This window comes from Monosiga brevicollis, genomic scaffold (assembly GCF_000002865.3).
Source record: "Monosiga brevicollis MX1 MONBRscaffold_10 genomic scaffold, whole genome shotgun sequence".
In the NCBI taxonomy this organism is placed as follows: Eukaryota; class Choanoflagellata; order Craspedida; family Salpingoecidae; genus Monosiga; species Monosiga brevicollis.
Window position 1 is genome coordinate 367188 of NW_001865047.1, and position 10538 is coordinate 377725.

Here is a 10538-nt window from a genome sequence, read left to right on the forward strand (position 1 = left end):
ACACACACACACACACACACACACACACACACACACACACACACATAGTGATGAAACTCTTACACGTCCACACGCAAAAACGAGCTGTCAGCGTGTTTTGGTTTATTTTGTCTGACGTTGGGGGATGTCGACGTCAACAACAGCGCAGCAGCAGGTTGCACAAGCGCCACACATTGTGTGCTTGGCTTTTGTAAATAAAGTATTTTACTTTACACCTCCTGACGAACCAACTGAATATGTATTTTACTTTATTATCTCAGGCTTGAACGGATTTACTCGCATGAGGACTCGTTTCCGAATACTTTTCACGATAAAAGTCTTCAAAGTATTTTACTTCAGATATCACGCATACCCGTGCTATTGGCGTTGATCACACCAAATAAAATACTTTTGGCTGTCTTGACAACCACTTTCGCCTGAAAAAAATTTGGCGCCGGCGTCGAGTTCTTGGCGTTCTCGCTTCACGGACCGACGTGTGAGAGCCTTTATCGGCCCCAGCTCTCGATGCACGGCCGCTCTGGCTTGTTGATGAGCCTTTGCCCTGGAAAAATTCCTTCCTCATGTCCCCCACACCTCCCCACCCCCCTTGCTCATTCTCTTTTCTCCCTTGAGCTAAATTTCGCTTGATCAAACTTTGCCGCGCGCTCACCTTTTGCGTGGTTGGTATTCTCGACCACCCCGAGCCAGAGCCGCGTGCGGCAGTAACTCTGGGTGCGATGTGTCTTGGGTGGCTCTTTTGCATCAGCCACGCTTTTGCTTCAATCCTTTAAACCCCCCACGTTCAACCTAGTGGTACCATGGCCACGCCTCCCGATACGGCGCCGCCGAGCCGCGCACCCAGCAAGAAGAAGCTGCGTCGCAGTCGACCCGGCTCCAAGGCCAAAGGCAACAGCGACACGCTCACGGCCAATCTGGCCAACACCAATTATGATATGGTCCGCCGCACCGTATCCGAGAATAACATACAAGCCACCACCAACCCAACCAGCATGGATGCCAACCTGCTTTGGTTCGACTCTTGTCCACCCGCCGAGATCTTCTCTCGGCTGAGCCTCTATCAACGTGTCAATCACTTCCCCCAAACCTGTCAAATCACGCGCAAGGATAACCTGGCTCGAAATCTCAACCGACTCCGCCGTTTGTGCCCCGGTGACGTGGACATTTTTCCGCCCTCCTGGGTCCTGCCTGCTGAGGGACCGGCTTTTGAAACTTACGTGGCCCAGCAACGCGAGCGCCGTGGTACCAACAAGGCCTTCATCTTCAAGCCTGTGAATGGAGCCCGTGGTGAAGGCATCGGCCTGACCAAAAACCCAGCCACCATTCCGCGCGACACCCCACTCCTTGTCCAGGAGTACCTCAGCCACCCTTATCTCATTGACGGCCGTAAATTTGACCTCCGCCTATACGTCCTCGTCTCCTCGTGCCAGCCCCTACGGGCGCACATTCATCGAGATGGCCTCGTTCGTCTCTCTACCAAAGACTACAAGGCCCCCACCGCTGCCAACATGAATAACATGTGCATGCATCTCACCAACTATAGCATCAATAAACACAGCGACGAGTTTGAAAACACCGATGACGCCAGCACTGGCTCCAAACGCTCTTACCGCTGGCTCCTTGACCACCTTCGCGCCACTGGCCACGACACGCAACGTCTCGAAGCCCGGATCAGTGACGTTATCAACAAAACTCTGATCGTTGGCCTGCCCTACATGGCCAAGGGCTACGATGCCGCCCGCCGCGTCTCAGGAACCACCGGCCGCTCCCGGGCCGCTGCTGCCAGCAGCGCCGCTGGAGCCGACATGGCCTCGGCCTCATCCTGTACCAGCATGCCCGACCCATCCCTCTGCTTCGAGGTATCCAACCGTGGCATGTTTTTGTTTTTGTTTTCTTCTATTTAACTGCCAACCCAACTTTCAGCATCACCCTCACCCTGCCCCCCCTTCCTCATGCTATCCACGTGCGCCCCTAGGTCCTCGGGTTTGATATCTTCCTTTCCCGAAAGCTCAAACCATACATCATCGAGGTCAATCGTGCGCCCAGTTTTACCTGTGATTCTCGCGTTGATTCAGATATCAAGCACGACGTTTTGTACCACTCCATCGCCCTCCTGCGCCTCAAGCCCTCAGATCGGGCCCGAGCTGAGCGCCAGCAACGCCGCTGTGCTCTGCGGCGCTTGCAAGGTGGTAGTCTCAACGGCAGTGCCAGTCAGTCTGGTCCTAAAATAGATGACGCCAGCTCCAACCCGACCAGTGCCCGTACAGCCCCGTCCTCGCGAGCCAGCGTTGCAACAAGCGGGGGAACCAACAGCACGCGTACCAGCGCCAGCGTCACGGGGCGTTCCGACTACAAGGACAGCGGTACGCGGACGTCAGATGATAATGAATCGGACTTTGAGCATGAGAGAGCAAACGATGAGACCCGACCCAATGCCACCGACCCCGCACACCCAGCCGACGATGCAGCCAGCCGCCAGCGCGCGACGCTCGAGTGGCAGGCCCGACTTGCTGAGCGTGAGGCCCCCCTGCAGGGGGGCTTCACGCTGCTCTATCCAAGCCATAGTGAGGAGGTTATGGAGCACTATCACAAGCTCATTCATGCTTCGTTTCAAGCCGTGGCCACCAGTTACGGTACTGCTTCGACTACCGTGGGCCTGGGCCGGCGTCGGCGCGCCGCCTCAAGGCAGGCAGCCGCGAGGAACGTATCGCTTGTACCGCGTCATCGCCCGCCAACCCGTTCGGCCCCCAAGGTTGACGTCCGAGAAACCTTGCTTGAAGCCATGTCCGTGCTGCTCGAGTCCGCGCCCCTGGCCCGAGCTCTCGTTCCTTCTTTGGGTACAGAGGCTGCTGAGCAGCTTCAAGATCTGCTCCCAACAGCCCTATGCGACCTTCATGTGCGCTCCTCCTCTACCCATAGCAGCCTGGACACCGTGGATGCACCGCTCTTCGCCCACTCACCCACCACTGCCCCCACCACCGCCCCCACCACTGCCCCCACGAGTCCCTCGCCCACTCCGGCCGCCACCACGACCGAGAATGCCCACACCCTGACCACTCGTTCTGCCTTCACCCGGAATGAGGTGCTTCGATCTTGGATTCAACACCGCCGCAGCGTTGCTGCCTTCTTCCTCAACGCGCTCGGCTTGACGCAGCGCCGCGCACTGCTCCGGGCCTGCCAGCGCGATTTGCACCGCATCCTGGCCAGCGAGGCCCGACGGGCCGTGCGCTTTCGTACAGCCCTGCAGTTGCTGAATACAACATTTGAGCGTCTGTGTGCCCATCACTGTCATGCCCTTTGGAACGCATTTGACGTCCCACTCAACGACGGCGTTGGTCTTCTCAGTCTGCTGGGCATGCGCGTAGGCGCCCTCGAGTGCGACTTTGTCCAACTTCTCATCGCCCTCGCCAAGCAGCGCTTGATCGATGCCTATGTTCAGTGCCGTACTCAAACGGTAGCACGTGCTTCCGCCTCTGCTCTCATAAAGCCTGCCCTGGTGGGCGACACCGAAGCGACGGCTGACCAAGTCACAGCTGCAGCGGCCCCTGTTGCAGCGTGCTCGGTATTACCGGCCTGCAGTGATGCCCGCGAACCTGCGGCATTGCCATCCCGTGATCACCTCTCGCGTCGAGTCCTGCACCCTTCGCAGCACATGATCCAGCTGCAAGTGGCCACTGCGAGTCTAACTTTGCCGCCCGCTGCTCACAACACACATCATCTCCAGCGCCCCAGTCGCGTTGTGGCACCAAGCCGCTCCATCGTGTCGCTTGCTGCCCGCGTCGTGCCCACGCGTGTTTTTTCGTGACCACTACAACGAATCTGCCTGCCCATCCGCTGCATGCTGGTCGCCTCACACAAAACCATCGTGAAAGCCAGCGCACGCGAGCGGGACCCTGATAGTCCTCCCTTCCATCCACGTCCCGGATCTAAGCTAAGAGATAACATTGATGATAATAATATGAAACAACGCAAGCGATTATTGCTCTGAATGTTTTTTCAAGTTAGTTTTAATTGAATCAAGACTGTACGCACGATCGAGCACAATATAGCCTGTCCCTAAGTCAATTTAGCATGCGTTCAAAGGGATTCTCTCGATGCCCTTTCCGTGCTTTTTTTTTTTTTTTTTTTTTTTTTTTTTTTTTTTTTGCGAATCGGCGTGACGTCGACATACAGAGAATCGCTCTTAGAAAGATTTTCCTAGTCCCCGATGATCTCATGTCGTTCGTTTGCATTGAGCAGCCGACATTCCATGCCGACGGGAGCGCTGCTGTACGTCAGGTCCATCCTGCTCACAGCAATAGCAACACACTGACTCCAACAAGAACAACACTCGATCGCGAAATGCACCAAAAACCTTTTTTTATCTAGATCTTAGATTTTGATTTTTATTTATTTATTTATTTATTGATTATGAAGAAAGCTTTGTAAGCAAGAGGCGGACTCGAAACTTGATCTTATCATAAGCAGAGCTCATGCATCCAAGGGCAAGCAGGCTAAGGAGCAAAAGGGAGCATCGATCATTGATGTGTGTGGTGGCGAGCATTTCCCAGTTTCTCGACGGTGACACAACATCCCCAACACCCCAAGTCTATAAATGAGGCGTTTCAACCCCATCGGTAGTGAGCTAGGCTGGACATTACATGATGCCTCGTGTGTATGGTGGCAGCTTTTCTGAAGCGTTTGGTGCCGCTCGGCGGGACCTCGGCAAGTACGGCATCTTCAGCTGGAACGGTTCTTCGTACACTTGCTTGTACAAGGAAGAGGTCGAGGCCGTGAAGAAGGAGCCCAAGCCTGTTCGCAACCTTCCAGCCGCTGAGGCGGTTGAAAGCGAGCTTCCGGTTTGGACCAAGCAGCTCATTAACGAGCTGGGCGCCAGCTTCTCAGCCGTCTATGCAATTTTTTCAGCTCAATCTCAGATCGAGGTAGCTGCCACGGCCCTGGCTTCCATGCTGGGCCTCTCCGTCCCGGCTTGCATAGGTCTACTGGCATTGCTGAGTTTTACGATCATGTACTTGCTTGAGCGCAAGGGCATTCCAATCACCAACTGTCTGTGATCTGAGGCATCCATAAAAGCACTAAGCGGGCTCGCGGATGTGCGCTTTCTCATCGCTGCAAAGGCACGCGCCCGTCACGGCTGAGGATCCCTGTGTGGATCGCGTCTTTGCTTCATCTGCTGCAAACTGTCAATCATGCATGATTGGCGTATGCATGGCTGCCGAATTGTTTAATTCTTTTTGCATGCAGAAAAATTGAAAAAAATCAAAGTTATTCAATCTTTTCGATAAAATTAAATTTTAATTCATTTCCCATACATCAGATTAAAACGCCGGCTTTTGATGTTTTTAAATCGGATTTCAATTTTTATGTGTTGCGTTGAGTTTTGAGTTTTGGGGTTGGCGTTTGAGTGTGTGTGTGTGTGTGTGTGATCAGGCCGACGACGAGGAGAGATGGAGGAGGATGGCGGCGGGTTGATGGGGGCGCCGCATGAGCTGCGCCCCTTTCCGGACCTACTCGAGGTATGTATGTATGAGTGGGGGTGGGGGAAATGGGTCGCGAGGATATAGCTGGTATTTTCGAGTGTGGCAAGGGGTCTCGGCTCCTTTCTGGCGGTAACGACGCCGAGCTCACTCTCAGCACCTTTCCAGGAGGAGGGCACGGACCTCAACTCGTACCACTACACCGAGCTGGAATCCTTCGACCTTGGCTTTGATGGTATGTGCTTGAGCACGGCGGCAGCTCCATGGGCAAATGCGAGGGTACAGGCTGGTATTGCAGGTGTTAGTGTTCCGGACTAACCAACAACGCGGGCGATAGAAATGCTGGACGACTTTGACGAGGTGATGCTCGCAACTCGCATCGATGAAGCCCGAACGCACGGTACGCATCCTTCAATCTGCTCGTTACATACTCTGCTTCGTTTGTGTTTTGCTTGTGACCTTACATACCATGGGTGTGAACAGAACCGAATCAAGGTGGTTCCGCCACTGAGCTACCCGCAAACGTCCCCTCGCATGTCTGGAATGGCACCCTGGACAACAAGACCGGTCAAATCTTGGGCTGGATCATGTGTACGCCCTTGCTTGCCTGCGTACCCTCGACTTGAGGGGTTCCTGCTTTGGTGTGTCGTGCCAGAGCAGATGCTGTTTCTTCGGCTCTTCTAAGCGTGCCTTCCCGGCTGTGCTTAGATGATTCTTTCCATTCAGAGCTGGCGTATGCCACGTACATTTCCCGTTGCCAGGGCCGGGCTCTCATGGTGGCTGATCAGGACCAGCTGGTGGACGAGTTGCTTGCCTTCATCCTGACTACACTGTTCGTGTTCCCAGCATTACTCCGGCAACACTGAATGGTCGGGCCTGCACTTTAAACTCAACAACTTTTTGCTTCGCAGGGCGGGTCGTGACTTGGAGATTTCTCTTGTCCGCGAACCCTTTGTTCTGCTCAACACACTTCTCACGGCTCAATATCTTGAAAACGTGAGTCTGCAAATTGGATTGGGCCTCGTGCGAATACCTCAGAGCGGAGCCGCTGATCGTTGGGTTTGACCATGTGTGTAGGCACGTATTCAAGCAGAGGCCAGCGAGCCACAGCCATGGCCAGAGACTGCCTTGAGCCGCGCACTTCTTCAGCATCACTTCATCGGGCGCCTGCTAACCATCTGCCATGCCCGGGATGCTGAACATACCATCCCCGGCAGTCGTGTGGCTGTTCTGATCCACCATGCGCTCTTGGTGGGCTTTTTGGCTCCTGTTGTCTCATGTCTTTGATGAGTTTCTGTTTTCTCTTGTGCACACACACAACTAAACAGCATCGGCTCGATATCAACTGGGTCTGTGGGGCGTAGGTAATTCTTGGGGACATTGGGGTGGCAGATCAACGCAAGGCCATGCTGCGCCAGCACTTTGGGCTTCAGGTATGAACATGCTGTCCTTGCCCAGCTCACACGAGCTTGCCCAGCTCGCACGAGCTTGCCCACTTACACATTGCCTGCCATCTACACACTCGCTGGTCTCACGCGCCAACCGACCAACTCACGCGGCGTTTGTGGTTCTCGATGCTGCTGTACAGACCATTCCACCCGGCATGGCCAAGGTCAGGCAATCGTCAATCACTTGATGTGATGCCATGTTTTACTTTGCCATGCGGGGCATTTGCGCTAGCCACGTATAGATGACTCACTTGTGAATGGTGCTGGGTCTCCGCACCTCTCCCAGGCCACGTACGATGATCTTCAACAATATGTCGAGGGTGTAGATGGGCGATTCGTGACAGTGTTCAATCCTAAAACAGGCCAATATGATTATCCCCGACCGATTCATGAGGGCCTGGACATATTGCGCAAGGTATCAAGCTTGGCTTTCCTCTGCACCGCCTGTTGGCTCCATGGCATTCCTTTTCTGACTTGATGGCTGATCATTGCGGTTGCGTCGTTCCTCTCATCTCGTCTTTTCCTTGACCTACAGCACCTTTATGAGCCCTTGGCTCACCGCCAGCGTCTGGAGCTGGAGCGGGCCCTACTTTCTGGGCCCATCCGCACGAGTGCTGATGTCGTGCCTGCCGATGCGTCTCCCTTTACTCATTCTCGGTGTGGACCAGCCGAAACCCTCTATGTCGAGTTGCATGACAATTTGTCACAGCACGTGGTATGGCTATTGCAGCGATGGTACACGACAATGTTTCACGTCTTCACCTCATCTCAGCGTTGCTTGGCAGACGGTTATCCTCAAGGGCATTCATCGAGCTTCGCTGACTGAGGAATCGGCCGCGATTCAAGAAAAGAACGAGCTGCGTTCCTGGGCTGCGTCAACCGAAGAACACAGTGTGTCACTTGGCTGGGCTTGATGGAAAAGTCAAATGAAGAACTACCGTGGCTGTGCTCATGTTCGTTTGAGTTTCTGTTGAATGATGGTGCCTGCAGGCATTGATTTCACACAGGCTGTGCCCAGGCGGCGACACATTATGCTGCGAGCGCTCTTGAGCAGCCTCTTGCTCTTGTGCAAGCATTGGAAGGTCCGTTGTCACCTTCGCGTCATCCCTCAAGGGTGTGCACGCGCACGCATCGATGCGTGCGCGGGTTGATGAGTACGAGATGGAGATTGTGGGGCTGTTACTCCAGGCACGCCCTTCATGATGCTCGGGTCATCTGCATGCCCACAGGTCAACCATGTCATGCAGTTTGAGGGGCTGGCCATGTGTTTGTACGAGCGACGCTGCATTCCTGTCTTACTGAAGCTGCTCTCTGGCGACACCATGTCCTTTATCACGGCCCCCACGGAGTACGTGCAAGCAGCTGTGCATATTGTCCATACACTCGTTGACACTCATTGGTCTTAATGCATCCGTGCATCTTGACCACCCGTCACTAGAATTCAAGAGAAGACCTTGGCTGTGGCGGCGTGGACGCATTTGTGGGGCAAAGCTGATTCGATGGCGGTGCCCTTGCACCCACTTCCTCACCTGCGCTGTTATAAAGCGCCGATTGCTGGGGATGATGAAGCCTTGCTTGGATCCAGCGAGTCTGATGGTGAACTGCTGCGCTATCGCATCTCGAATCGCAATTTGGGTGCCTTGATTTGCGTACCGCGTCTCGTCCAGGTCAGACTTTTTTTTGGATCAAGCCTACATATTGCGCTCGGTAGGATTTACTTTCTTCTCATCATGTTGGCGGGTTCTGGCGTGGGCATGGCGCGGGGTCATGTGATTGGTTCAGAAAATCATCAAGAATAATGACATGCGGAAGCTGGTGGTCATGGCCGAGCGATGCACGGTGCCGCTGAAACGCAGCGTCAAGATTCGCCACCAAAAGTTTCAGCAGTACATCATGAAGGTTTGTTCTTTGGGTCGGAATCCTGATAATCTGTCAAGTACCGGCCGACTGCGAGCACCCTGTCACATCCTGGGCACGACATAGGTCATCAAGAATCTGGCCCCTTTCTTGGGCCGAGCATGGCGCAAGTCCAACATGCAGCTGTTGACCAAGTGAGTCGAGAAAGTATCATCATTTTGTGCGTGATGCTTGTCATGCGCTCAGCGCCGAACCATTGTCGTCCTAGAATTGACCAGTGTGTGCGCCAAACCATCGGAGACGACTGGTTTTACGTGCAGCGCGACGGGGAGGTGAGGTCATGGCATCGCACGTCACCCCAGCCTTGCATATTCAAGAGGGTTGGCATGGTCTTGATGTTCTAAACCCCTGCTGTGGTCCACACAGATTGCAAACTTTGAGAGTGAGGAGACCAAGCTGACCTATGCCATCATGAACTTTAACATTCGCTACTACCAAGCAAACGTGGCGCCAGACTTGGAGCGAATTCAAGCATGCATGACTGTGGAAGAGCTTCTTGAGTCAGTAGCCCCATGGAGATGGACTAGCGGAGCTGTTGGCGGGATCAAGCCGTGCTTGCGTGTGTCAAGGCCTCATGCGCGTGTATTTTGGTTCCGGATTGATAGGTTGGACCTGGATGATGATTGGAACCCAAGCGCTGGCTACCAGCTTGTTTAGTTGATTGATGCTTGCACGGCGGCGGCGGCGAGGCGGAACTTGGGAGAAGGACACAAATGACATGCACATGTCAACTTGTTTGCAGGTTTTAGATTGACTTTTTGAAGTTGAGGAAAAAAAAAAAAATATGGGTCTCACTCTGTCGAGGACGGCTCGGCCGCACATGATACAAAGAGTTGAGTCCTCATTACGCTGATGGAAGGCCCGCAGAGCTGGGTCGCAGGCATCTGCATTTCTTGTATCCTATCCATCAGAGGATGGCGGGCAGCAGTTTGGCTGCGCTTATTCTCCCTTGGGCTTGTCTTTGGAGTCCGTTTTGGTGGTCTTGTCAGTCGCAGCTGCTTTTTCCGCTGCCGTGCGCTTGGCCAGAATCTTGGCACGCTGGTCCTCTGACACGGGTTCGGCGCCCAAGCCCTCGCGCCAGGCTAGCAGGATGAAAAGGGCGAGAATGCAATGCACACCCAGGACCTTTGACGGTTATTGGAGGTGGGAGCGGGACAAAAAAACAGAAAAAGTTCCCAGCGAGTGAGATGAATGATGCGTCAGCCAAACATCCCGTGCGGAGCCGCGGCGCGTCCTACTCACGGCAGCAACGGTGGCCCAGATGTTGGCCGAGCCACGGGCAAGACCCTGTTCCTCTGCCAAGAGTTTGACACGTAAGAAGAAGCCGTCAGATGCGGGTGAGGCTGCCAGGCAGCGGCACCAATGAGCGCTTGGCGAACCGTGATACGCGCGGTGACTGACCAGCGACATAGCGGGTCCCGAAGAAGCAGACAAAGGGGACGGTGAACATGAGGAGACTGGCCACAAGGAGATTGATGACGGCCGTCAATGAAATTTGCACGTTGCTGCCACATTGCGAAGCAGACAGTGAGACACACGTCCATGTGGTCGACCGCACAGCCAGATGTAATCAGCGAGGATGAGCACGCCACATACTTGATCTGCACATTGTTTCCCGCCATGATGCTGGGTCAAAGTGCGCTGATCCACTACCAAACAGCCCGGCGTCAAACACAGTGTCGGCCTCAAGCGTGCTCGC

At 54.4% G+C, this 10538-nt stretch overlaps 4 protein-coding genes across 4 annotated transcripts in view; 3 read left to right on the forward strand and 1 right to left on the reverse strand.

The window, feature by feature from the left end:
• Positions 1 to 797: 797 nt before the first annotated feature.
• MONBRDRAFT_8219 (uncharacterized protein) lies at positions 798 to 3802 on the forward strand (the record flags this gene model as incomplete). The annotated part of the gene is made up of 2 exons (XM_001745742.1): positions 798 to 1856; positions 1973 to 3802. The coding sequence occupies 2 exons, from the start codon at positions 798 to 800 to the stop codon at positions 3800 to 3802; spliced, it is 2889 nt and encodes a 962-aa protein (XP_001745794.1).
• An 838-nt stretch (positions 3803 to 4640) lies between these two features.
• MONBRDRAFT_8220 (uncharacterized protein) lies at positions 4641 to 5051 on the forward strand (the record flags this gene model as incomplete). The annotated part of the gene is made up of 1 exon (XM_001745743.1): positions 4641 to 5051. The coding sequence occupies one exon, from the start codon at positions 4641 to 4643 to the stop codon at positions 5049 to 5051; it is 411 nt and encodes a 136-aa protein (XP_001745795.1).
• Positions 5052 to 5395: 344 nt separating this feature from the next.
• Positions 5396 to 9609, forward strand: MONBRDRAFT_37069 (uncharacterized protein). Its single transcript, XM_001745744.1, has 12 exons — positions 5396 to 5513; positions 6321 to 6470; positions 7209 to 7337; positions 7458 to 7637; positions 8152 to 8270; positions 8361 to 8589; positions 8705 to 8821; positions 8906 to 8973; positions 9048 to 9111; positions 9206 to 9339; positions 9445 to 9486; positions 9570 to 9609. Exons 1-12 carry the CDS (start codon positions 5445 to 5447, stop codon positions 9586 to 9588), a joined length of 1320 nt encoding a protein of 439 aa, XP_001745796.1. The 5' UTR covers positions 5396 to 5444; the 3' UTR covers positions 9589 to 9609.
• Positions 9610 to 9778: 169 nt separating this feature from the next.
• Positions 9779 to 10538, reverse strand: part of MONBRDRAFT_8222 (uncharacterized protein) — a gene marked incomplete at both ends in the record, with an annotated part of 2390 nt that continues 1630 nt past the window's right edge. The window contains 2 exons of the mRNA XM_001745878.1: positions 9779 to 9921; positions 10241 to 10344. Of these exons, the coding sequence (XP_001745930.1) occupies positions 9779 to 9921; positions 10241 to 10344 (247 nt within the window). The remainder of the gene's footprint in view (positions 9922 to 10240; positions 10345 to 10538) is intronic.